Source organism: Haliaeetus albicilla, chromosome W (genome assembly GCF_947461875.1).
Source record: "Haliaeetus albicilla chromosome W, bHalAlb1.1, whole genome shotgun sequence".
NCBI lineage: Eukaryota > Metazoa > Chordata > Aves > Accipitriformes > Accipitridae > Haliaeetus > Haliaeetus albicilla.
In genome coordinates this window covers 4210001-4236672 of record NC_091515.1, presented here as the reverse complement: position 1 = coordinate 4236672, position 26672 = coordinate 4210001, and the positions used below count along the sequence as shown (strand labels likewise).

General features: G+C 41.6%; 1 protein-coding gene across 2 annotated transcripts in view; it reads right to left on the bottom strand.

The window, feature by feature from the left end:
• Positions 1-4015: 4015 nt before the first annotated feature.
• Positions 4016-26672, bottom strand: part of SKOR2 (SKI family transcriptional corepressor 2) — a 34824-nt gene continuing 12167 nt past the window's right edge. For both annotated transcript variants that reach the window (XM_069775017.1, XM_069775018.1), the window contains exons 5-9: positions 20940-21005; positions 20454-20552; positions 15529-15596; positions 6734-6798; positions 4016-4788 (exon numbers count right to left, since the gene is read on the bottom strand). In XM_069775017.1, the coding sequence (XP_069631118.1) occupies positions 6736-6798; positions 15529-15596; positions 20454-20552; positions 20940-21005 (296 nt within the window). In that variant the 3' untranslated portion in view covers positions 4016-4788; positions 6734-6735. The remainder of the gene's footprint in view (positions 4789-6733; positions 6799-15528; positions 15597-20453; positions 20553-20939; positions 21006-26672) is intronic.

Here is a 26672-nt window from a genome sequence, read left to right as displayed (position 1 = left end):
GGCAGCTCTTTCCCTGCAGGAACACCTTATCTCACGTGGATTGGGTGCAGTCCACCACTGCAAACTGCCAGCACAGATAAAATAAACCCAGTGAGACCAGGGCAACCAGCCAAGCGTGCACGTGGCCGCAAGAGACACATGCCACAGGGCACAAGGATCTGAGCCACATGCAGGGCCTGAGCTCCTTAGTACAACTGTCGGTTATTTACCTGCTCTGGGATTTATTAGTGAATACTTGGCCAGTAGTTTGGAGATGAAACGCTTCGTATCAGCATATGTATCGAGGATAATCCTACTGTAGTGAAAAAGAGCCCTCTCAAAAATGTACTGAATAATCCAAGCCAGTTGAGTAAAATTGTTTCAAAATACAGTTAGAATCATCGAATAGGTTGGGTTGGAAGGGACCTTAAAGATCATCTAGCTCCAACCTCCCTGCCATGCTCATCTGGGCATAAATGCCATGGACAAATGCCTTAGAGTAAAAAAGCTACAGAAGATGATAGGAAAATAGTAAGATGTCCTACAGCAGCTCTCCCAACAGTTTTGCTTAAGCAGAGTGATTCTGCTCTGAAAGCCAGTGGGGTAAAAGTGGTTATCCAAGAGGGTCAGAGCAAATGCTAGGCTTTGTTTTTGTTAAATCCTTGTTGCTATACGCCAAAAAATACAGATTTGCTGGGAAGGTGCTACTTTTTTGTACACTGCAAAACTTATACAAAACTTTTGGTGCAACTGCCTTCAAGTTTTACATAAAAATTATGGGAAAAGGAAGAATAAATTTTGAGGAAATCTGAACTTTAATGCCTCACAGAAGACAAAAGACACAGGAACAGTCAAGAGTTGATCAGTAGTACAAAAAAACCACAGAGATTTTATTTACTATTAATTAGCAGGGCCTTATCCTGCTTGCCATACCCAGTTCAGACAAAACTTCCAACTCTTCACTGTAATGCCTTTAATTGGCCTATTTGTGCAGAGATAACTTTTTAATAATAATCAATGTATTTATTCATCAATATGATCAATCTCAAGAGCAGTAAATGCTCAGATATGCTGTCCGCTTCAAATAACTTGTTCATGATTCACTGGATTTCACCTGCCATTTCAGAACAAGGTCAACCAAAGGTAAAAACGGTCTTTGAGGGAGGTGGTTTGAAGGCACCTAAAAGTATGGTCCAGAGAGAAGGTCTGTTCCCATGCTCTCAAGTAAGGGAAAGCACATACCTTCAAGCTTTTGCTTGGTGTACTTCTTCATCAACATAAATAACTGTGCTGAAGTATCTCAGAAGCAAATGAGGTTCAGTCCTAAGTCCTGGAGAAGCACCACCACGTCTGAAGGACAGAACTCAGTTTGGAGATGTTGTGGGCAGTTAATGGAAACCCAGCTCTGTGGGGGAAAAAAAAAGGACTGACAATCACTAACGAGCTTTTTGAATCTATTTATTGTTCATTCAAGCACCCAGGAAAATTCCAATCACAGCTCAGTGAGTAGCCTGTGCTGTGGTTTTTGCCATTCTGCACCCACACCACAAAACCCTTACCTTTCGGCTCGGGGTGGCCACATCCAGGCTGCCAGCGGGAAAGGCTGCGGGGTCTGGGTTGACTTGCCATCCATGCCGGGAACTGCTCCCCAGGACATCAGTGGGCTCAAACACAACCCTGCCAGGGACCACTGCAACAATTTAACTATATAGGTGAGTTCAAGTACAGGGGAACATTAGTATAGACAGCACCTTAGCATATGTATACCACACACACAACCGTATCAACTACTGGGTAAATCATCCAGTATCCTTTTTTGTCTTTTCTTTATGACGCCAGCTGGTGGAAATGTTGAGGGTTGAGTCTGTGAAACACAAGGGTTTAATGGGATCCTCATCAATTTAATGTGTACAAACTTTGGCACAAGAGGAAAGCAAACAAAAACCAACCGGTGATAAGACGCTTCCTTGGGTGTTTACTGAAGTAGATTTGTTTAGGCGGTGGCTGCTCTGTGTTTGTTTTCTAGGATCACATTCTTGAGCTTTATCAGTGTGAAAGATTATTTTTTAATTCAAAACACACCATTCATGCTTAATTCTGAGACATACGTTCCATCTTAACATTTGCACTTATGGTCTGTAGATCAGTTACAAACCAGACAAGTGGTGTTTCCATTTCCTGACTGGGGAGTTTAGCGTAACGAACCAAGCGCAAACTGGACATTTCAAGTTTGAATGTTCAATTTGAAACCTATTTGTTGCATACCCATCCCGTCATTTGTGTGAACTATGCATTTAATACACACTTTCACAACTTAACAACGTACGGACGCACTACTTACTTGCTGTGGAAAGTCACTGGTGAACATGATGGTCTGAACGCTGCTGAGCAGGGAGTAGAAAACAAATAAATCTGCTGTAGATCCTTCATGTCTGCTCCCAGGCCTGAACAGGCTGGTTCTCAAATGGTGAGGGACAACGGGTTACTCTGCACGCCTGACCACATCCAGGAGCTCTGGCACTCAGAAGCCATTAGAGCAGTGATTTCTTATTGAGCAACGGGATTACTTTATGTCTGGGCAAAATTTTTGATCTATAGTGGTGAGACATTTTACCACCACACTACAGTCGAGTTCATTCATCACCGAAAATATCATCCTGTCACTCTGTACTATAATCTATATAGTATCCTGTATCCTGAATAGTCTACGCAGCTAATTCTCCACCTCAAAAAGGATATAGCTGATCTGGAAAAGGCAGAGGAAGCCTACAAAGCTGTGGGACTGCTTCTGTTGGAGGGACGGCTACAACTCTTCAACCTGAAAAAAAGACAACCAGGCAGGCTTAATAGATGCCTATGAAATCACAACTGGCATGGAGAAGGTGGACAGGGATTGCCAGTAGTCAATCAGCAGCTGGTCTCACCTGGTACAAAAAGCCCAGGGCGTAAAATGAGGCTAACAGGCAGCAGCTCCAAACAGCAGAAGCTCTTGGGTTTTTAACTCACAACCTGCATTTAAGCTGTGGAGCTTATTGCCATAGGATGCTGTAAGCTGCTAAAAGTGTGCCTAGGTTTTAAAAAGTCACTGGACGATTTCATGGAAATAAAAATCCATTGAGGGTTATTAAAAACAAGACATCATGTCTAGATCAGAAAACCCATGAGCCGTAAATCATTAAGATGCTAAAACAATATTCTGGGAACATCTCTCTAACTGCTCGCATGCTTTTACAAAGTATCTGATTTCATCTACTATTGGGAACAGGGTATTAGCACAGATGAACTTTTGGTCTGACCTGGTCCAGCTTTTCTGGCGCTTTCATTGCTTTTTTCCACGCTACAAAAGCCATAATGCTGCCAGTTCAGCAAGTCTTGTGTTTGAGTCTTGTCAGCTCACCTACTACAGGAGCAAACTACGCAGGGAAGGGCACGAAAACAGGCTGTGCCCTTCCTCCCCTGCCTTCCAGATCTGTCAGGCTGCACCGAGGAACTGTAAAGCCAGCTGGTTTAATCTCCGAAGGATTTGTTGGGAACGAGGGGAATATTGAAAGAGCAACTTCGCGACACATCCAAATGCCGGGAGTGGCTGAAACCGCTTTCAGATGCTGGTGGTGCTGTATTGGTGTGGACGGTCTTCTACACAGTCGTATGCTCAGGGGTGACACCGTGCTTGGGACCGAGACCTTTTGCATGAAGATGAATTTCACTCAGGAAAGCCCTGGCAATCAGGCTGTTGCACATCATCAGGAAAAGACTTGGAAGACTACGGCTGCGGTCTTCGGAAGTCAACTGACTTTGGCACGTCTCCCTTTATTTCTGTGGGTCCACAAGGCACTTCCTGAAATTCCACTAAATGTACTTCCAAACATTTTCTAAATAACCAGAGGCAGAGGATTTCTGCCATGAAATACTTCAACATGTTATTTGTAAATTAAAATACTTCTAAAAAGGTATTCTTGGGGATAAATTTCCCAGTTCTTTTCTTTAGTGGAGGAAGCATAGCATTAAATTACAGGGAAGCTCAACTATTATCTCATAGTTTTCTTTTTTTTATTATAGACTTTTTATCCACATGAATGATAAAGAAACTACAACAGAGTTAAATACCTTTTTTGATAACAGTGATTATATTCTTAATTACACTCAATATTAAATTGTAAAATATTTCCAGAGGAGTACAATCGTAATTCATACAGCAGGCAAAATACCAGAGGAGGAAAGGGCCCAGGGAGAGGGGTGTGACAATTTCCAGTCTGCTTTTAAAAAGCACTGTGTATGGCTAACGCTGCTCCATCCATCCATCCATCCATCCATCCATCCACCCATCCATCCATCCAAATGTGGTTCTGGCCCATCTGGTAAGACGCGCATTTCTTTCCATAAAACAATCACTATTCAAAAGCAAAAGATGAACTGGCAGATGTTGTCAGTGTTTGTGGCGCTGAAAGGATCCGCAGTTCCTTTCACAGCTTATCTGTACGATTCATCGAAAGCATTTTCTCTATCAAGTTCAGTAGTCCTTCTAAAAACACAAAGACTTAAACTTTGGTACCACCAAAAAAGATCCAGGACAGGCATTTTTTGATTTTTTTTTTGTTGTTTTGTTTTTACTAATAAATGGCTGCTACATTCTATTTTACATGGTTGTCCATGATGCTTTGAGGTCACTTGTCCTTGGGTTCAGAGGAACCTGATTTGTTTGTTCTTTAAATTCCCAAGCCCTTCCATTTTCTCAGTCTTTACACAAGTCAGGTTTCTGAGTGGTGGGTTACAACTTACAAGGTAACAGCTGCAAAAGATCCTGTGCTTCTGGGAATAAAAAAAAAGACAAAATGTTACCAACACTAAGTCCAAGTTTGAGATTTCTTAACTCACAGAACTACAATATTTATTTACAATCCTTCAAAAAGGGATACATGTAAGTCACCTGCTCCACCAGCATCCTCTGAGACTTTGCTAGTTAGTATCTCTAGAGTCATGTGTAAATACTCTCATTAAAGATGAAGTGCAAATTGTAACTGGCTGAAGTATGACTAAACACAACAAGACCTGCTGTGGAAAGGAACACAAAGCCCAACAAGGGTAGCTGAGAAACACAGAGCATTAATTCGAGTGGTTGCTCTGCAACACACAGGGTCTTCACCCCCCTTGTGTACTGTGTGGCTATGTACGTGCACACACATTTCTTCTTGAGGCAACTCTTTTCTGCTTGGCACATTGAGTATCTGAAATTGCTCCTGAACAATATAGTTGCGATTCTCTGCTTGACTGATTTAGCTTAGCAGTTAAGTAACAACTAATCTTTCAAAAGCACTAGGGCCTACTTAGAGAAATCCCTGTTGTCTGCAGGGATGGTGTGCCACTGGAAACAAAAACAGCATGAGAAACGCATCCATCCTTCACACTCTCAGCAAAGAAGCAGGAAATGCTCATAGCTGTGATGCCAGCACCTTCCTTGCAGGGATTGTCAGCTGATGAAAACCTGATGCTGGGAACAAACAGTGTTGTTCATCTGATGCTGCCATCCTCAGGCAGACTTTTATTGTAGATCAGTGCTTTGGACAAGGCGCTCAGGGCAGAACCCGCTGCTTCTCATCTGAGGAGGCATACTATTTTATTCAGGATATTAATATCACTGAAGTTATTTTAAATCAGTGCTCAGATTAACGTAGACTCAACTGGAAAATGCTGGCAGCCAGTAAGAAAGTATGCAAAAGAGACCAACCTGAAGCTTAGATTAATCTCCTTATCTCAGTGGGTGGAGCTCAAGGCCACAGACACTGGTTATCTGGTTAATCTATACTTACTCCTAAAGTTTTTAAGTATCTGCTTCTTCCATAGCTCAGGCAAACCTCCATCATCTATACCGTCAAACCCTTCTCAGATGCCCCAGACTTTCTCTTGAATACCTCTCCTTTGTGCATTACTGAGATCTCTACGTATGAATAGCTCTTGTTTTTCTAATCCATCTACTCCACCTCAGGGATTTTTTTCAGTGAATCCACAAGCCAGATTTCATAGCGTAATACAGTAGCAGGGCTACTGGCTTTTTGCCTCTCTGTCTCCGAGCTCTAATCTTCTCATTTTACCAGAAAAAAAAGAGAATGTTGTTTAAATGTTAAGGCTTTAGCACATGAAGCTGGAATCTCCCAAGCCATTGATGATGGAGACAGTGCTTCTTCTAACTGAATGCTTCTAAAAAACACTCGTGAAAAATGCAGTGTTGGGTTTAGGAAGATCCTGCACAGGGGCAGCAGGGCAATTGCCATCTGCAGGAGACTGAACTACAGAAGATAGTGTCGGTGTAGTTCTGTAAAGCTCCCAAAATACACTGCTGTCTCCTGAAGCTGAAGAAGCTCCATTATGGGCAGAAAAATCCATCCCTACCTGCCCATGCGTGAACTTTTACTGCATTGTGAATGCCAAGGTATTTCCCTCCTGCCACTGAAGGTACCTGACCTTGACGCCACTTTCCAGTGCCAGAGAGTAGAAGCACATGCTCAGGTGATTAGGCTTGGATTCACCCAATGGTCAATTCTCAACACTATGGCCTACCCCTGTGAAGCCTCGTAATTCCTGTGACGTGTCAGTTATCAGCTCTACACTGTAGCACACCACCTCCACAGACAGAGCTTTTAGACCAGAATCAGTAACATCAAGCAACAGAATGATCCTCTTAACTCCTGCAATGGCTGCAAAGAAAAACATGACGGCCAGGTCAGGCAGAATCAAGTCTCTTCTTTCACAAGCTCACCTTTAGCTTTTGCTGAGGTGTGCACCCAGCTTTTCTTTCCTGATCAAGCTTGCTGCATAGGGAATCTGCAATGACACAGAAACAAAGCCACTGCTTTAAGCCAAGGTTTGGCTAACAAAACATCTAAGCTGGAGTCCCTGCAAATGAAAGGTTTTGTTTGCCTTCCTATATCATCTCAGGAAACAGTGCCTTAAATTAAAGGATTGAACTCTTTACAAAACTACAAGAATGTTGAAGCAGAAATAAAATAAAATTAAAACAACAGAAGGATCATAAAATCCAATGTAAAAGATGTCTTCCAATGTTTTGTTTCTATCAGTTGCTGACAAAAAGTAAAGCCACCACCCATTCTGCTACCTGTGAGATGACAAACATCAGCTGTCTGTAACAGAGCAGGCAACACACTGATCTCCACATAGCCGAAATACAGCAGGTTGGGAGTATTCAACTTCATATATTTATATCACCATAATTAGGAAATTCATAATAGTTATCTCTGACTTGCACCAATCTGAGCGAAGCCACTGAAGTGGAACAAATAATTAAAGCAAAACAGAGAACATAGGCATACCAGGGAACATAGTTATATTTAGAAACAAAGTGGGATGATGTGCTCACTGGCTACTGGGAATACAGTACAGGGCTGCTATTTTTCAATGCTGGGCCTTTAGAATGCAACAAAGCTAAATTGCTCTGAGATTTCTACATAGCTGGGAATCCAAGTGACTACAAATTCACTATTCTTTGATGCTGCCTCTTAGAGGGACTGTTGGAGGAATTCAGGTTGGGATCAGAAAAATCTATGTCCCTACTCTCCTAGGCACTGCTACACACTGAGGTGACCTGCTTCTGCTGTCAGGCACTCCAGAAAATATTCACAAATAACGTCAAACATGTTACTGCAAGCTGAAAAATAGGCTGGGTTGAAGTCAGGAGCAAGGCCTTAAGCTGCGCCAACAGCAAAAGGAACAGGCAGGCAAATGCACAGAGTTCAAGCAACCTGCTCCACACACCTAATAACATACTAGAAGCATGTGAACTTGCATCCATATCCACTGACTATATACCTAATATACGTTCTTGTCCATCCCTGTTTTGGTTTTAATTACATTATGCCCACAGTATGTGAGGATGTTTCTGTGAGTTGTGCTCAGTGTGTCTCTGGGCTGGTGTGAAGCACAGTATCCGCAGCGTCATCTCTCCATCCCCGCCTTCCTTAACAAGGAAAAGAGCAGGGAAGGCTCAGGATGAGAGGAAAGAAAGGGGCATCTGCAGCTCAGGAGCTAACCCTTTCATGTCTCAGGACAATCTGATGGAAAGCAGCAGCACCAGAAAGCAGCACTGTCTGCAGAGATGAGCTGTCTGGCTCAATGAAAGCAGAAGCCTTTCACAGGGGCATGCTGCTTTCCCCACTACATAGACCTCGGAAAAGAGGAATGTGTGTACATGAACTGAGAGGATCAAACTACTGATGACCTGAAAAGACCCAGGATCCAGGTGTTTTGCCTGACTACTCTTATAAACTCTTACCCTTGACAGAAGCTAAAAGCTATCAGGAAGCTTGCTACCAGATCCCCCACAAAAAAAACAGAGCTCTCCCCTTCACCAGGTCCTCAAACAGAGCTGCCTTCCAGGGCATGGTCTTTGCAAAGGCTGGAAAACTCCTCTCCAAACTGTAGCAGACAGGAGTATGCAAAGAAACTGTTTACCTGATCACTCATTCCCATGGTTTAGATTCAAAAGGGAGCTACAAACAACCTGCCTGAATAAGCACATTTCAGCTGAGACCCATGATGCTTCACCAACTGCTTTCTTCCTCTCTCCCACTCACAAGGGCCAACAGGCAACATCAGTTTGCATGGCCGCCAATTATATAGGACATCTCCCAAGCCGTACTGACCTAGATAATACAAAGGGGTACATTCTGTCAGAAATTAACTGTTCTTAATCCACTTCTCTGCTATATTTGGCACATCAGCATCTGTTCAATGTGTGTTGGTTTATCCATCCTCCTGGTAATAAATGAAACTGGGAGAGGTGGGTGTTCAATAGGGAAATGACTACTTTCTTAATGAGTTAAATCACCTACAATGTCATCTTCTACTTTTGTTATTGGAAGAACATTTGGTAACTCTGGTGCTGCAGTGGAACAGTATTAAGGGCTCTTCATGACACTACAGTCCCCTTTTGTGCATCCATGGTGACTGTTGTGATGAAGATAGGATCGGCACGCAAATGGGCATGAAGATCCCATGTGTGGCCCTTATCAAAGGGCGTACACTCCTGCCAGCAATAACAGAAGTGCAGATAGTTCAGTTTTAAGTAGCAAGCAATCAGTTTCTTATGACTAAGTCCACATTAATAGGAAATACATCACAATGGGAGCAGATCTGCAGGGTGCAGGAGAAAGACCCAGTGTCCATCCTGCATTTCTCTTGGGGGTTTTTTTCTTCAGGCTAGCTCTAGTCTGGTCCCAGGTACTGATCACCCATTAAGAGCTACAGCACACTCCTGTGTGCACTCCTGGAACACACTCCCGTTTGCTTCATCTGGAAGGAATCCAGTTTCCAAGCTCCAAGTCCGCTCCACAACACGAACCAAAGCACAAATAAGCAGACAGGATTGAGGATTCGCTTCTAAAGCACATGTCTGATCCCTGCAACACTTGGCCATCAAAGCAGCTTCTGTACACAATCCTCTTTTGGACATTTCACTTTTGCATCCCATCTCTAGGTGGGTACACAATGACACATCACCCTGACTTCTGCTGCTTGAAGAAGGGATCTTCAGTACCCCAAAACACTATTATCAGGTACTTAGTTAAACAATTCTCATTTCCAGAGAGTGCACTTGAGACCTCAGTCAGAATACTGTCCAGCCAAGACAGCCCTTCCAAATGCAAAGCATATTTATGCAGAAAAGGAGAGAGATGTGCAGCTGAACTGCCACTGGGAAACTACAGTCTCTGCACACATGGTGCTTCTGGATAGAACAATGCATGGGATTAAGCAGAAGAAAAAGCATGCACTGAGCCTTTGACAGCTGGAGGAGGAATCTAAGTGCCAATGGCATGCCTTAGAGCATGAGTTTCCACTATTGCCCTGTGAAAGTATTTATAGCTGTGTGGGCTGAGTTCAGAGACTCTTCCCTCCTGGGTGGGTATTGGCATGTGCTCAGGACAGCGTACCGCTCTGCACAGGATGCAAGGCAATAGAGAGTCACAACTAGAGCACGCAGTCTCAATCCTATGTATTTTTAAGTAGTGGAAAACACTAATACCATAGAAAAAGGATTTTCCACGCAGGCAATAGCAGAGGCTGGCTTGTGGCTCTCTGGTACATATGCATCCATATTTGATCAGAATTTCTGTCGATTCTAAAGGAAAGCAAGCTTCTACTTCTGTTTTTAATAACTAGTAATTCTACAAGGCATGCTTTTTCTTTAACATTTGAATTTACTGGAGAAAGAAGCACAGCTCCATCCTATTAACCCGAGGCACACCCAAATGCATTGTCAAGATACAAGTTTTGCTCACCTGTCTTAAAGCAGACAGTGGCAAACACAATCCTGCTGAAAATAGTACTTGTCAGCTCACTTTTCTGTACACAGTCAGGGATATGTACGCTACCTTTGGCATCAAAAGGACATATTCCCAATTTGTGCCACTAACTCTGGAGGGGTACTCCACCAAAAAATCAAAGATAACAGAACATACAGAAACAGACCTGCAGTATCATCCCAACTGCTAAAGCACAGAAGAAGAAATTAATGAGAAAAAATATAAACATCTCTCTGTTTTGGGAGCGGGGGCCAAGTAATGAAATCTGCTTTGGAGTCTGCAAGAAACAGTAAACACCGAGTTCCAGAAATGCTCTTTTACCTGTTATTATCTGGGTGTCAGTGGACAGGCACTTCACCACAAGATGCAGCTCAAGAAATCCAAAAGCTGCTGAACCAACGTTTGCCCCTAACATTCTTGTCAAGGTCAATCAATCTAGCTGGACCACTTTAAGCAGAGGACCAAAACAGAAATCCCAATAAAGCACTGCTATTTCCTATTTCCACTTTTTGAATATGGAGTGACAGGCATGCAGCGACCAAGATCTCCACACAGAAAAATGCGGGTATTCCTTGTTTGTATAACGAATATATTAGTTGTACAAAGCACCTACATTCCATATACAACCTAAAATAGGAATTAAACCTACTGGTGCTTTTCTTAATTACAGTAGGACCCAGAGGAACATGATCTCATACCTCTGAAGATCTACCAACATTACCACATGGTAGATTTTTTCCTCCTTTTAAACACTCTGTATGAATCTTTAAAGATCAGGGTGAAAGATGATGCAGAGATAGAAATCAGTTTTGCAGGTAGATAGTTCCCAATTTATTTTATTGTCTGCCTCTGAAGAACACTGGATTCAAAGCAGCACTGAGAGTAGAAGGCCATCAAACATGAGAGGAGTTCCAACTGGATCCAGTTCTGAGCTCTGAACATTATTATCAGCTCAAAGTTAGGCTAGTGAGGGCGAAGTCAGTTCATGGGAGTATAAATAAAAAAAAAAAACCAACAAAAAAACCCCCCACACTACTAAACCAACACTTTCCACTTCAGCTGGAAATACAAGGGACTGCCTGAGCAAGTCACGTTTCTAACATGTATCAAAGACCTGCTGCCTTTTACCCCTATGTAAAATCAGTGGGATTGATCACTACCTGATCTTAGTTATCTAAACCACAATGGCAGGGTGACGAACACCACCTTAGCTTTTCCTGATGGACAAGTTACAACTGTGGTCAGCACTTCCTGGGAACCTACAAACTACTTGTAAGGGACCCCTGAAAGGACATTAAGAAAAGCTAGCCTGTTTACAGGAGCTTAAATTTGCTGCTTGGTGCTCTACTTCTCTGTGGCAATGTTTTAGAGGGGTTCACAAAAACATAAAAGGATAAAAATCATCATGCTGGGAATGCTGCTTCTGATCTTTTTCTCCCATCAGGCAGCTAGGAAGAAAGTTCATGCTTTTTAGATTTGATCGACCAACACGGTTGCTCAGAAGACAGTATCAGACAGATACAGAGTCTCAAGCAGGAGCTAACTCAGTGCTTTGTTAGGATGGCTGGGCTGTCTTGACAGATGAATTCTGGTCACAGAACTCTAAAGGCAGGTGAGCTCTTCTGAGGCCATATCACACGTGGCATGCTAGAATCTACCCCAACCTGCTGGGCAGCGATTTCTCCTCAGTGGCCCTTTCTGTCCAGCTTAATAAAAGCAGCCAGACGATCCATGCCTAAAGTAAAATATGACCTCCAAGTACACGCGCTGTACTTAGCCAATTTGGGAGACAGCACTTTGTAGGAGGAAGCAGTGAAAAATGCATTCAGTGATTTAAGATCCATTTTCTTATTAAATATGACGATCGGTTGCTTCCTGGCACTTGGCCTAGAGCTTGGCACAAGCAGGTTGTGATACTTCCTGGTAGCTGCTCCAGACACTCTGACCAACTCCTTTCTCAACAGAAATTGCTGATGGCCGCACAACATCCCACTGCTCCAGCTACCTACCAAGCCAGGTTATGTCCAAAGAAGCCAACATCCATCACAGAGGATGTAACAGAACACGACCCACCCTCCATTTTCCCAGTGATCTGAACCTGACTCCTGACTTTCAGGAAGCCATAAAATATTTTTTTTTTAAAAGTCCGGAGCAGACAGAGCATTAAAATAAAAGCCCATTGATTAAACATTGCTTTAACTGAGGCTTTTAATGAAGAATATTAAACCCAGGTCACTCCCAGGCGCTGGGCGTGCAGTGACCGCCGGGGAGCGGCAGAGGGCACCCGGAGCCCACACCAGCACCCTCGGAGCTGCCACCCCACTCAGCGCGGCCGCCCTCCACGCGTGGCGATTTATCATCGCCTTCTGCACTGCAGTTTCACAATGTCACCCAAGAACTGGGAGAAAAAAGCGTTACGTTCCGTGGTCAGTACTGGCTGGGCACGAACCCACTACCTTCAAGCAGTCCTCTTCCGTGTAACAGTCAGGTTACGTGGGCGTTTGCACTAGAAAGTTTTCAAATACAATTATATTTGGTTAATTTTTTCATGCTTAGCGTCAGCTTGTAGTACTCCAGACATTTCTGACACATCAAACACGCCAAGGCTTATTTTAAAATCTGACTACTCAGTTATGCAGCCTGAAGAATTCCAGTTCAGGGTGAGTGAAACTATTGTTCCAGCAAAACCTGCCTCTGGTACCCACTGTTACAAAAGATGCGTTCATGATCATGCACGAGTCTTCAGGAAGGATTAATTCAAGTTGTATAATACTTCAGTGGTGAGAAGAGCCCAAGAAGCTGACTCTGTGCATTTATATTGTTTGTAAAATTTAAAATGCAATCAGGCCAAGTTCTGTGGCTAGTTATACCAGTAAACTTTGAGTTTAATACTACAAAGGTATACACCTATGAAGCTGTAAGTAAAATTAAGATTTAAGTATGCATTAAACACTTCTCCTTTTCTCTTTGCACTTCTAGGTTAACAAGAAAATTATGTGTGGGCAGCTCTGTTAAAGCAATAGTACAGCATCCCACGTACATAAAAACAAAACAACAAAAACAAACAAAAAAAATCAAAAGTAACCATGCTTTTTGTGTATTCTGCACCAAAAGTTTTAATTCATCCATGCCACAGCCCAAGAAGGCCAAAGGAGTTCTATCGTTAGCACATTCAGCTCATTAATCTTAATTCCAGATATAAACATACAAAATATATTCACATGAATGAATTAAAGTAACTGCAAGGATTATGACATCAAAAGTGCTGACTCCATTTCAGTTATCAACGAAAACATCATTGAAGATTTCTCCACCTAGCTTGAACAAACACACTGGTTATTTGCAGCCGTCTCTCAGTTCTTCATATGCAAACATCCTTTTACTGGTCTCACTGACACACAACCTACCTCACCGACATCCGGAGGGATACCCAAACGTGAGTATAAAGACTTACTGATCATTTGACAACATTTCTATTACTGATAATTAAACTCAGGCAGCCACAGTGAGTGAAGAGGTCCTGAATTGTTGGTGCAGTACATTAAATGTTGAAACTAGTCTCTCTAAGTACATTCAGCCAGCTCCGTTTAATGATTAAGTGACTATTAGTCTTTCTGTAGCATGCATCAGTAAGTGAAAAGGGTGTGAATTACATGATCGTATTTCTTTCCCTGCCTGAGAAAAAAACGCTACACTGAATCTTGTGATTTCTCCACTTGTAAATCAGAAAAACCACCACACCTGGCTCACCGGAGGTCTGGGATACCCAGTTTCAGAAAGAACTTCACAACTGGGCCACAAAGTGAATGGCAGAGATGATCCATTCTCTCCCTGGGAGGGAGACTTAGTTAGCTCCAAGTTCAGCTGATGCAACAGATAAAGGCTGAAGTGGACCCACAAACTTTGCGCTTAGATGTGCTTCACAGCAGGAATCAGGCAGGTCACCTGCCTCAAGTTCAAAGCAGCAGGGGAAGTACTTTTCAGGATGACATCCTAATTACCATCTTCTGTCATAATGCAATTCACAGATCAAGCCAAACTCCTTGCCTAGCATCAGGAGACAAAGGGGAACACAGTAACAACTGGACGCGTTAAAGGAAAAGAGTGGAGACCAGCAGCAAAAAATCTCCAAAGATGATCTGGACTTGAATAAACAACCTCCTTCAAGCACCCTCCATCTCTCATTGAAATCTCTGAAGTCAGCAGGAACACAGAGCAGGAATGTTCGGCAGCTCTAAAAATAAGGCCGCTCCTAAATGCCTCCAAACATAGGTGCACAAGTTTGACAATCCTGACCTTCAGCTTTATTTTTATGTCCTAACCCATCAATTAGAAAATGACACTACCAGAAGGCTGGACAATGCCTTCTCCGCACGAGGGTCTGTGACAAGCACATGGAAAATTCAGATGCTCGAGCACAGGGCTGATTCAGGTAAGTGGGGATATTTGGCAAGCCTGCCTCAAAAAAGCCCTGTTGAATGTCAAACTGATCACAGAAAAAGCACTAGCAAAACAAGCATTTGCTGACAGCCTCCCATTCGTTATGATGCTCTGCTCTTAAAACCACACTAAGCAGTATCCAAGTAAGAAACAGTTTCACGTACTCCACCCCTTGCTTGTACTGGATTAAGTATGTCAAGTTTTCAAAACAGCACAGTTGCATGCAATGATCTAGAATTGCACTAACACACACAAAATCCCTCTTGATTTTAAAATAATAAGCAACAGACCAAACAGCAATGTGTGCCTGCACTGAACTGTGTTTTGGCAACTCGATCCTTTACTGCTGAGTTAAGCACTTCTTCTAGTGGCTGAAATTTGAAAAAGACACATGCCAAGGTTTATTTGCCAGTGAGAAGCTGGCCTCGCACCGATTCCCTACTGAGGGTCGAAATGCACCCCTTGGCAACTTGTACAAGGTAGAACATTTAACTGCTTAAGGTTTACTGATTCAGTCCTCACATTTCTCTCTGAAGAAGCACCTCTTGGTGTCAAGTCAACGCATTTCGTTTAGTTGAAACATGAAGACCCATCTGGTTACTGTATGAAAGTAAATCTCCAGGTAATTAGACTCTAAACCAGCTGAGGATTGCATGCTTCCATCTTGCTAAGTATAAGGTAATATGAGCTCAGTAATAGTACATCTGCATGGCTCACGGATGAAAAGTTTGAGGAATGCATTTAAAAAACATAAAGCGACAGTTTGTAACATTTTTAGCAGAGAAGGCAAACTTACAATTTGTAGCTGCTGTACCATTTCTTCTCTGTATGCCAGTTCCCGCTTCATCTGATCTTGAAAATTATCTGTAGAAGGTGGGAAAAAAAGTAGATGCAGTAACTAAAACAGAGACCACACACCAGAATTCATATAAATCAAATGAAATCAAACCAAATCATGACTGAGGAATTTTGAAGCACTACAAAGCTCTTTACCCAATTAAAACAGATGCTTAACAAAACCATCTTCACTAGTAGGAGACACTGTAGAGAACAGAAAAACTTTGGAAAAATCAGATTCAGCCACTTCCCCAGTTAGCAAATGTAGGCTGCTAAGTTTCTGTTGCTAGCATTCATTCTCATAGTGATTTCCTCTGCAGACTCTGCGGCCATTAGTCAAACTTCTACCAACACTGAAGAGAAGAGCAAAAACTGCTCTTCGCTGCTTTGGCATAAATCTGTTGACGTCAATAGGGATGCCCAATATGTGAGAAAGCATTCAAGGATGCAGGATTTGATTTGTAGTTTGTAACATAGTGCTGACGGCTTTGAACAAAACTCAGACTAAAGCTCCATAAACAGTGACGTGGATGTCAGAAGGAAGTCAGAAGGGGAAAAGTCTTTGAAAGACAGATCCTGGACAGCTGGGTTACAGAACAGGCCAGCCTTCTTCTCCAGTAGCTCATCCTTCCCTTATTTTCCTCCTCAGTAACCATTTCAGACAAAACTTCGTTTGGTAGGAGATTAACTGCTGGTCTGTGCTCCATAACATTGCTTTTGGAGGGTGGGAAAGACAGAAAAATATAAACAAAGCCACTGACAAGAAGCAACGAGTTTGGAGGGTTGCATGATGGGAGACCTGGGTGGACTGATGGACTATTAAATGGAAGAGGGAAGAAAACCCCACTGCAACCAACATCATTTTGATCTGGGAAACAACCTTGTCCTGGACCATGGGAATAGTGAGGTGAATGCCAACAGAAAACAGCATGGAGCACCTCAACACCCAGAGCCCAGAGAAGGGCACTAAAAGACCAGGGCAGCTAAAATGGTTTATTTACCACTAACAATTAGAAGAGTTAAATAGACATGTTGGTTGCTGGGACACTAGTCCAGGGCTCAGGAAGCCTGGCTTCAACACCTGCTCTACTGGACTCTCTGCATCTGTCTCTCGATGCCTCCTTTCATACCAGTAAAGCAGGAATAATAGCACTGCTTCATCTGCCAAGTGCATTGGGAGGATTAATGGATTAAAGGACTGTGGATACTTCGATAGCACGGTAATGCTACTCACAGAAATACCTAAATTGCAATGGAAAGATTTGAGTCCAGGTGAGAACGTGCGGTTCCTATGAATACTTTGTGTGCTGCTGCAGTGCTGGGAGCTCACCCACTCCCAAACCAACTGCACAGTCTCGCCACGACTTATCAACCCCAAAAACAGGAGCAGGAAGGCAGTGAGCAGCCATGGCATGACACAGTGGAAAGGAAGGATGTACCTTGCCTGCAGGAAAAGGGGACGTGTCCCCATCAAGTGTTCGCATAGGAAGGGGCTAGAAGAAAGTACAAGGGGGCAGAGCTCGTCCTCATCTTTCTCACAAGAATTTTTCCCTCTCTGAATGATGAGCAAAAGTTGTTGTTTAGAAGGCAAGGAGGCACTTTAGGACAACAAGAAAATAGCAGTGAAACAAAGAAAGAGTGAGAAAATTTGTCAGGCTGAAACCATCAGGAGTCCAGCACAACCACATAGAAAAGGACATGATGATATTACCTAAATGAATTTCTTCAGATTTCAAATAAATGCCCACAGATTTTTTCATCTTATTCCCTCTATTCCAACTCGACAAGAAAATGAAGCTGACAGAAATAAAGTAGGTTTGTAATTCCTCTCTTGCTAGCCAAAACAGCCATGCAGTATAAAAAGGATACCATCTCCTGTCTTGTCACCAAAGGCTGATAGATCTGCGCTAGCTACTATGTAGGTCCTCCAGTTTCACTCCTAGTAGGCTATATGGAGCCATTTTCCTTCTCTCCTCAACACTTTCCTCCCGACTGCCTCTTCACAGGCTCATCACCTCTCAGAACAAATAGCTCAGAAATCTTGCTCAGTCCTGCACTGCAAATGTCCAAGCTCACAGTGGAAATGAGGTGTTAATGGTAAGTTTAGAGTCTTTTCCAGCAGCATTTATGTGAGTCTGAATGCTTACACACAAAGCCAGGAGCAATACCCAAGAGAAAAGATATGAATATTTAAATAGTTTTCTTAAGACAAAATTAAATACTTTAACTATCCAGACTACATCTCCGCCATTGTATTACCACACTGTTAAATGCAGCTGGACAAAATGCATGCCAGCCAACACCAAAGGTACAAACCAGAGAAGAAGGATTCTGGGAGAACACACTGTCACCATGCACAGGTTCTCATATTTCTATCAGGACAGCAAATTCTTTCATTTTCTTCAAGTGATCTGATCTTTTTTATTTTCTTCCAAGTGATCTCTGCGTTGAGAGACCTTACATGCAAAGAAAAACCTCATCTGCAGCTTTCAAGTACAACAGCAATATAAAAAATATGAATAAAAATTATTAATCCATCAATTCAATTTTAATTTTACCTCCACTTTCCTTTAGGTGAATCTCCAAAGACTTCTCTCCCTAGCTCCTCCCTATCCAACACCACCACAAGCAGTTAGTAACTTGGGTAACCTAGCAAAACAAATAGTTTCTAATACCTGACCTAAAGCAGCAGTCCCGTGCAGCAGCGAGAGCCTGGAACAGACCCCATCTCTTTTGCTGGAACACATACTGCTCTAGAGGACAAACCGCACTTATCTTGGATTTTACACTTACTTGCTTTACAAAGATCCTTTTTCTTGTGTTATTATATGTGGAGGAGGGGGTTTTTTTGGTAAATCTAAATCTGTAAATAGGTTTTACGGTCACTTGTATATATTGTTTATAGCACATTGTCTGTTTTCTATTTTAATCCTGAAGAAAATTGACCACTACTTTGTGGTACACTGAAACCACATATTTTTCAAGCCGACATACACAGTTGCCACTTCCTTGGTCGGCCGTACATGTTCTTTTCTTTTATTTGAATTGTATTTCATGTGGTTTAATTGCAGTGTTTATTTACATGGCAATGACAGAGCATTAATTTTACTGTAGAAGAACAAAAGGATAAATGAGTGACCTGAATGGCAAAACTCCAAGATGCCATTTCGCCAATACCACACATCAGTGTTTTGATCTACACAAATTATTTGAAAATTACCTCAGTCCCAAACCCAAGTAATGACTGAATTTATACTGAAGGATGAGGTTATCCTCCTTTCATTAATATCTGTATCACCTCAGGCGGCTCTTCTCCTTTATTTATGAAGCTGTCTACATCTTTCAATATTTGGGCCAAAGATGGAGTCATTCCCAGAGTCTTTGCACTTCCTTGCTTCCCTGAACTTACTCTATCTGATGCTACAGAAAAGGGAAAAAAATGTGTTTTCTTTAAATAATAGGAAAATGCTGTCTGTGTTCCCACCTTTTCCTGCAATGCAGGGAGGTGCAACATTCCTCAGCTTGCAGCAGTGGGTTTTGGTTGACTGACTTACCTCAGGGGTACTGGCAATACTGTTTTTTGTCCCTGGAGTTTTTCTGAAGGAACTCAGAGGACTAACAAAATAGAGAGTTTCTGAACTCTTCAAGAAACTATGATAAACCAACACGAGGGAATTTTGAGTTGAGTGCTGGTCAGACATTTCAGTCATGCAGAAGTTAAGTTAGCAAATGGCAGAAGAGCCTGACAATCAGTCTGGGAAGGTTTTAACTTATCTATCTTGGCTTGCTGCGAGTCAAGTAACTCCGCAGTGCTCCATCCACGTACGGTCTCACAGGAAAACAGGGACAAAAAGGGAGAGTTTTAAAAAGCGGAGTTTAAAGAAGAACCCACAACTTTGGCTTTAGGAAAATATTGAATGGAGATACCGTCAGACCTCTTTTAGACTTCATGAAGAAGCAAAAGGTGGGCTCAAACATGCTTCTTCCTTTAGGTTACATTTAATACTGAACTGGGCGGCTGTCTGGGCAGGCAGCTCCAGAGCTGTGACAGCCAGGCATGGGGAAGCCTGCATGACAGTACTGATCTCTGCGTGCTGCTATGTTACAGATGGGCAGAGAGAACTGATCACTCCAGCTCTCCAACACTACATTCATTGCATATTGGAGAGCCCTTACTGTGTCTTCTACCTTGTCATGATGTACATGGGATTTCTCCTGGAAGCACACTTATCCCTGTTGCTGCCAGTGTAATTCAAAAGGCCTCAACCAAGAGGTCTTTTTCCATATCCCTGTGTATGCAGTTCAACTTTCTGGCAGCTCCACGAAAACCCTACTAAGTGCCCATTTTGTTTCGTTTAATTTAACACATGCCCAGCACATTCCATCACCCCTGGATAGCAGCACCCCGCACATCAGCCGTGATGAAAGGGCCATCTCAAATACCCCATCTCAAGAGCAAAAATCCAAACAGGTGTTTCTACTCCTTAAACACAAGCCAAATCAATTTTTCAGCATCAGCTAAAACCATCTAAAGTTGACTATGAAGTACCTCGTTTTCAAAAGCCTCCTAGAAGCTAGTTAAGACCACCACCGACATCACCGTACCTGAAGAAGCCCCAGACACGTTTCTGTCTACTCACTGTATTCAATGTTATCAAAACCAGTAAATTATACACCAAAACAGACATCTACCTTCAGATTTTCCCTACAAAAGACCTCCTTGGGCAGCCTGAAAAGCCACAGCAGAAGTGCCATCAACCTCAGCAGAACTAAGCCAAAGATCCTGGCAACACAACTCAGAACATACCTCACCCATTTTAACAATCTGACAACAACCAACAACTCACAAACAACACTAAACCCACAGATACGTGAAGTTCTTACTGAAGACTGGGAAAGATGCATTTCCTTTCAACACCTGGAATTCCTGTTCTAGTCTCCTCCGTAAGTCGATCTGTTCAAACAAAACCTTCTGGAGTTCCTCTAACAAAGAGAAAAGAAAAGTGGTTTTGCTAATCTGTATAAATAATTCTTGAAAGAACAGTTGCAGAGCAATTCATTACTGTAAGACAAAATATTTTAGCAGTTATAAAAAAAAAAAGTGTTGCATAGACCTACAATAGATTTTGTGCAGAAAGCCATGAATATAAATCAATGTAATATATTATTTTAAAGTATTATATTACAGTGTCATGTATTGATTGATATATATGCATTAATCTCAATTATATCCACCCAAAGGTCCATATATTATTCATATGTTACTTGACAAGCTTAAAATATGGTGCAGAACAAAAGTGCCCCCTATTATCCTCACATTCTATTAAAACAAAGCAGTTTTATAATGTAAGAGGCCCTTATTTATTTTACCTTTCCCCATGTTTTCGACATCCTTCTTCAGTGAATGAGGTGAATTTGTTTCTTGTGTGTGTTCGCCTTAAAAAAGAAAAAGAAAAAAGTTATTGATTTACTGATACTGCTTTTCATCAGTATTGTGCTTATTACCCAACTGCTTCAGAGAACCTGGAGGGAAAAAAATATACAGAAAGAGTAAGATTGAGGTTTATCTACATATCCCTCAGTGTGTAGCACAAATATTTGCAAGACTTTTATTTGCTTCCAGTTTAGTAAAGTATCTACCTACACCATGACCCCTCCTGCAGACAAGACCCGGTATCTCCTCGATACCTAGGAGAGCTAGTTCCTCTTGCACGTTGTCTGCTGAACTGATCCCTGCTTTCCCTCTAGCCCCTCTTGAAGATGCTCTTATCGGAGAATGACTAGGAGCAAGCTGAGAAAGGGGTAGAGCCTTCCCTACAGTCTCACCTCCTCTCCTCGCAACGGGAAGTCCATGCTATCTAGCTGGGCAGGAAGGACCCTGTTCCAATATCCACAGGCAAAATCCTTTTTGCAGCAGCCTCTTTGCCTACATCAGCTCTTTAACTTTATCATGTTCTAGAGCTCTATGGCATGGCCTTGTTGTAACTGGATATATTTTATATCCAGCTGACATAAAACTGACATTAGTGGTATTTGCATCTAAGGGATACACCTCTGAGGTCAACCAATTCAGAGACTTCTGTCTTAGGTTGCTCACGTAACTTTTAATCATACAGTAGTAAAGAATTTTCTAAATAACAGAATTTTACTATTTCCAGATATATACATGCTACTTCTTTCAGTCTTTTTCCTTTACAAATAAAATAAAATACATCTTCACAAGGTGTTAAGTTCACCTGGATGACAGTTTGACTTAAAATGTGAACTTTCTGACAGACGGTATTATTTTCATTATCCTGTGGAACTGTGAAATTTTCCTCTAATTTCTATGAATAGAAACAAAAAGCTATGAAAAAAATGTTTTTAAAAGAAAAAATACCACTTTAGCAGAATGGGAGATTTTCTGTTATTTACAGCTGAAGTAGAAATGGACTCTCAATAATTAAGAGAATATTTGGTAAATAACCAATTACTGAACTAATGGGACTAATTCTTATTTTAGTCCAGCCAGTAAATACACATCATTAACTCTACTGATGAGTAATCACAAGACAGACATACATGTAAAGCCACTCATGTGTTAATGTCTTTGGAATAAAGAGTCATGGAGAATATACCTTGGGATTTTTTTTAAATAAAAAGCCATAGCACTGAATAGGTCACCGCACAACAAGTAAGAGAGCAGCTACTTAAAAAACTCGTACTGTCACCGTGCATTTGATAGTAGGTCACCACAATAAGCTAATTTTAAAGTTGAATTGCAAAGTCTTGTTTTAGATGCAGTCAGAAACCTTTTTGGAAAACATTTATTTCTGTTTTTAAAAATCAATGCATTCTTATATCCAGTAAAACCTGAAGTCACAGCGTATGAAACCTATCCAATAGCTATGCATTTTAGCATCTGCTATCTCTTCATTCCTTAACAAAAAAAAAAAAGAAAAAAAAAGCAACCACTCATTCAGGCATATACATTTACACAGCTGATATCTGGAGCCAACAATTCCATTTTAAAAATTTGCTTGCGTAACACAATGATTAAAAAAAAAACATTTTTGTATTATATTTGTTATAAACAAAGTATTTTCTACAAGTCAGTTGTCTCACCACACTAAAAGAAATAGCAAGCTTAAAAATAAGTCACCTTTTGGGCAGTGGTTTGAGGTGTTTCCATAATGTAAAATGGTCTTTTTTTTTTTCAGTTAACAATTCTGTTTTAAAGAGGACTGCTAACAAAAGTATTTTGTTAGATAAATTAGAGTACACAAAATCAAAAAGAAGGAATTTAACTTTAAGAATGGTATTTATTGAATTATAAATACTAGTATATTTTTCCAAACAATTTCTTTCATTGAGGCATTCTTTTCTGAATGTTTTATGTGCAACTTTGAGGGATAACAGACTCACAGACAGAAGGTGAGTGGATTTTTCAAGGGGAAGGAAGAAAAAGGAGAAGAGACTAGATCCTAGCAGAGAGCATGGCAGCAACATAGCTCTTTGCCACTTGCTCGATTGAGCTTTCGGCACCGTATGGTTTGAGGCTGCCGAACTGCCGGGACTGAAAGAACTGCGTCAAAATGAAAATAAAGGCACGTAGCATGAAGAATAACTTCTCCAGCACCTGCAGCTTCCCTACTAAGCTACCGAAAAGGCTTATTAGAAAATCCCCCATCCTTGCCCCCGAAAGAAGTAAAGAATAGGATGGGAAAATTGAAGGTATTATAAGGCAAAACCCAGCATATACAGTTTTAAAGAATAACTGCATTTTTAAACGGCTTTCTGATGTTCAAAAAAAGCCTCAACATTATTATTGTTAACAGTAGTAATAATCAGATGGGTTTCACCTTTCCAGTCCCCCTGAAAATGATAATCAGGAGTCTGCTCTTCTCCAGTTTTCTGTACTTCCCAGAGGCCTCATCATGCGTTGTGTACTGTTCTACCTTAATTGAAAGGGAGGAGGTATTGAATATTTAACCAGCTTCCTTTCTCTTAAATGTTAATTAAAAGCTAAATAGGTGTTTAAAAACAAACAAACAGAAAGCCCAAAGAATTTTAATCAGTCTAAGAAAAAATCACTTCCCCTTCTAATAGCTCCACCATAACTCTCTTGGGCCTTGTCTACACACAAACTTGTAGCAGCATTTAAAACAGCAACACTGAAAGCTGTGCAGCCCCCCCTCCCCGGTACGGACACCTAGGTTTTCTTTACGAGAGGCCTACTTCAGTTTATCCAGAAAAAAATTAAAGTATACCTCAACCGTCTATTGGCTAGGGTGAAAGGGGGATGAAGTATTCATAGCCAGCTTAAACTGCCTCAGCTAAAGCTTTTGGTACCTCTGTTCTTTCCGATTAGCTCAGGTGCACAGACGTTATTATTCTGGAATAAAGGTACACGGGTTGTATTCTACACAAATGGCCTTCTTAACCTGGAATGTGAACATCCACCCATGGAGGAAAGCAGAAGTGATGCCTGTAAGTAGACACACCTCAAATTACTTCACCAGTACTCTGAAAACCAGATGTCCCAATTTGTACATTGACACAATCTCCGCTCTTGTGATGCCACCATTTTATTAGCTCTATACCCACTGGAGTGGTTAAGATTTGAAATTTTAACACAAGAAACAAACAGAAACTTTTCTAAATTTATTCTCCTCAAAAGGAATGCACATTTCCCTCCTTGTACAAAACCAAACCAGCCATAGCCAGGTTACCTCTTCATGCTGTGCCACCTAGAGCAATCTCCCGCAATCCTTCCTCGGGAAGCTCTCAAAGTGCTTTTCAAACAACAGCTAAAAATTTCCACGCTGGCCCGGACAGCTCAGCTACGTCAACGGGCAACTGGCTTGCCCAGCGCGGAGCTCCCATGGACCGGGAATATAACTCTGCTCTCCTGACTCTCAGCCCTGTGCCTTGTCCTCGACTCGTACTCTCTACAATTCTCACTACATCCGCAGTGCCAGACTGCGTCAACCGAAATCATCCACTCGCCTGTGTCTCAGCATCAGCCCTATTATTCCTGGACAGTACTTCAGTATCACAGAGCACGCCATGTCTGCCAACCAGCTCTGCAGCTCACTCCTACCAGGTGAGCTTTACCATTATGAGGCCCACAGCATCGATAGTCTGCCGTAACTTAAACGTCCACCAGTATTTTTAGCTGGAGAGAGCTCTGTGTGCAGACACAAAGATCGCAGCAGCGAAGATGTTGGTATCTTCTGAGTATAACCATATATATATATATATCCATTTTAAAAATACAGGCAGACGTGAACTGGCAGACCTTCAGAGCTACAAAGGCTCCATCTGTATTTGAAATTAATTACTTGCTTTAAGACACACATAGTTCTTGCTTATGTCCTGAAGAAATCCTACCCGTACTGAAAATATTCATGCGTCATGCATATTCATGCTGCTTTTTGGGGGAATAATCAATAGGATAATCAGGACTTGGGAAAACATGCCTATTTTAGGAAACTCAAAAAGCATCTTCAAAGTGCTTTTCTGTACTGGGGCTGATACACGTCTTAGAAAATCTGGAGCTTCAAATGTTAATTTGCCCCGAAAGTGGTTTAACTTTAAAACAAACTAGTTCTTTGTTTGCACGGATAAAGCCTTAACCTCCATTTAAAGTTTAAAACAGGAACATCTGATCAAAGAACATCCACATTGAAGTACTAACAGATAGAGAAGAAAACAGCTTCAGGATTTCAAACCGGATGTTGAAAAACTGTGACCAACTTAAAAATATGAAGTGTTTTAGAGAGACAACAAATCAGCTGGCTTTTGGTCTGAACCTTATGCATACATCTGGGAAGTATTTCATAGCTTTATTCTAGAAGCACAAGAACTAGAAAATTTCTAATTCTCAATTTGTTTTAAATGGAAGGTAATATTCTCACCAGATTCCAGAAGATGGGGCTTTAAAAAAATCCCAACACACCTAATATTGTGAGACTTGCAAAAAAAAAAAAAAAAAGAAATTCAGCAACGTTCCACCCTCTTTTAATAATTCAAAGAGAGCTCCTGAGCTCTGTAGTAATAACAGAAAAGAGACAGGAACAGTAAATAAGGACCCTGTCCTACAGTCCGTCTGCAGTTTTGTCTGTCGTGCGGATCCATGTATTCATGCACAATCTTATCTATTAATATGCAATGCTGGGTCCCGCATCTGAAACTTCACCTTGTCTTCCCCCATTTCAACTTTTAACTTCTTTGCTTTTTTGCAAACACCGTCTGCAAAAAAATTTCATGTCATTTAACTTCTGGATCCAATGCTTTACCACTTACCCCTGTAAAGACTATACAACCATTCAATCCGCTACATGTAAGAAACATTGGGCTGTTTTCAACCCTCTACGAAGTACTGTAAATCTACAGTCATTGCACCAATATTTGCAGAGTTATTCTGCATATATATTTAAGAGTAAACGAAAGAAGAATCTGGCTCACTGTTTCTAGCCTGAATTTTCCTGACCTGCCTGCCAAACCATCTTTTGCAAATCAAAAAAAACAAAAATAGGGAAATTGTAACAAGATTTGAGAAGCTGACTTCTAGCTGTTATTAACACCCAATTTTAGAGTTCCCGTTTCTCACTAAAACAGATAAAAAAATCAGATTGGGTGGGGAACAGCTTACGGAACTCAACCTCTCTGTAAGAAATAGGCAGTAGTTGCAAGGCAGCCTTGCAACGCTGTGGCGTGCCAGACACGCACAGCTCTTCTACCCTTCAACTCCAGCTGCTGAAGGAGGGTCGGGATGGCAAACTGCAGCTTTCCCCCAAAAATGGACCAGTTACATAAGTTAGTCACAGTTATCTTTCAAAACTGCCATGGGATTTTGAATAATTTCGAGCTCTTTCCAAGCACTGCCTGACAGAAAAGGAAGGGGGGATTTTCACCCACAGTATATATACCGGCTATGCAGGATGAATGGCTATGGGGTCTTCAAGCCCATATCTATTTCAGCCTTGGAAAGAGCTCTGCTTATTATGAATTTTTAAGTTGACACATGGAGAATAAGAAGCAAACATACACACTTATAAACGATCATCCCTGCCACAGAAAATACTGTTTTTGTTTTAAGACTTTCTTTACTAGGTTTAG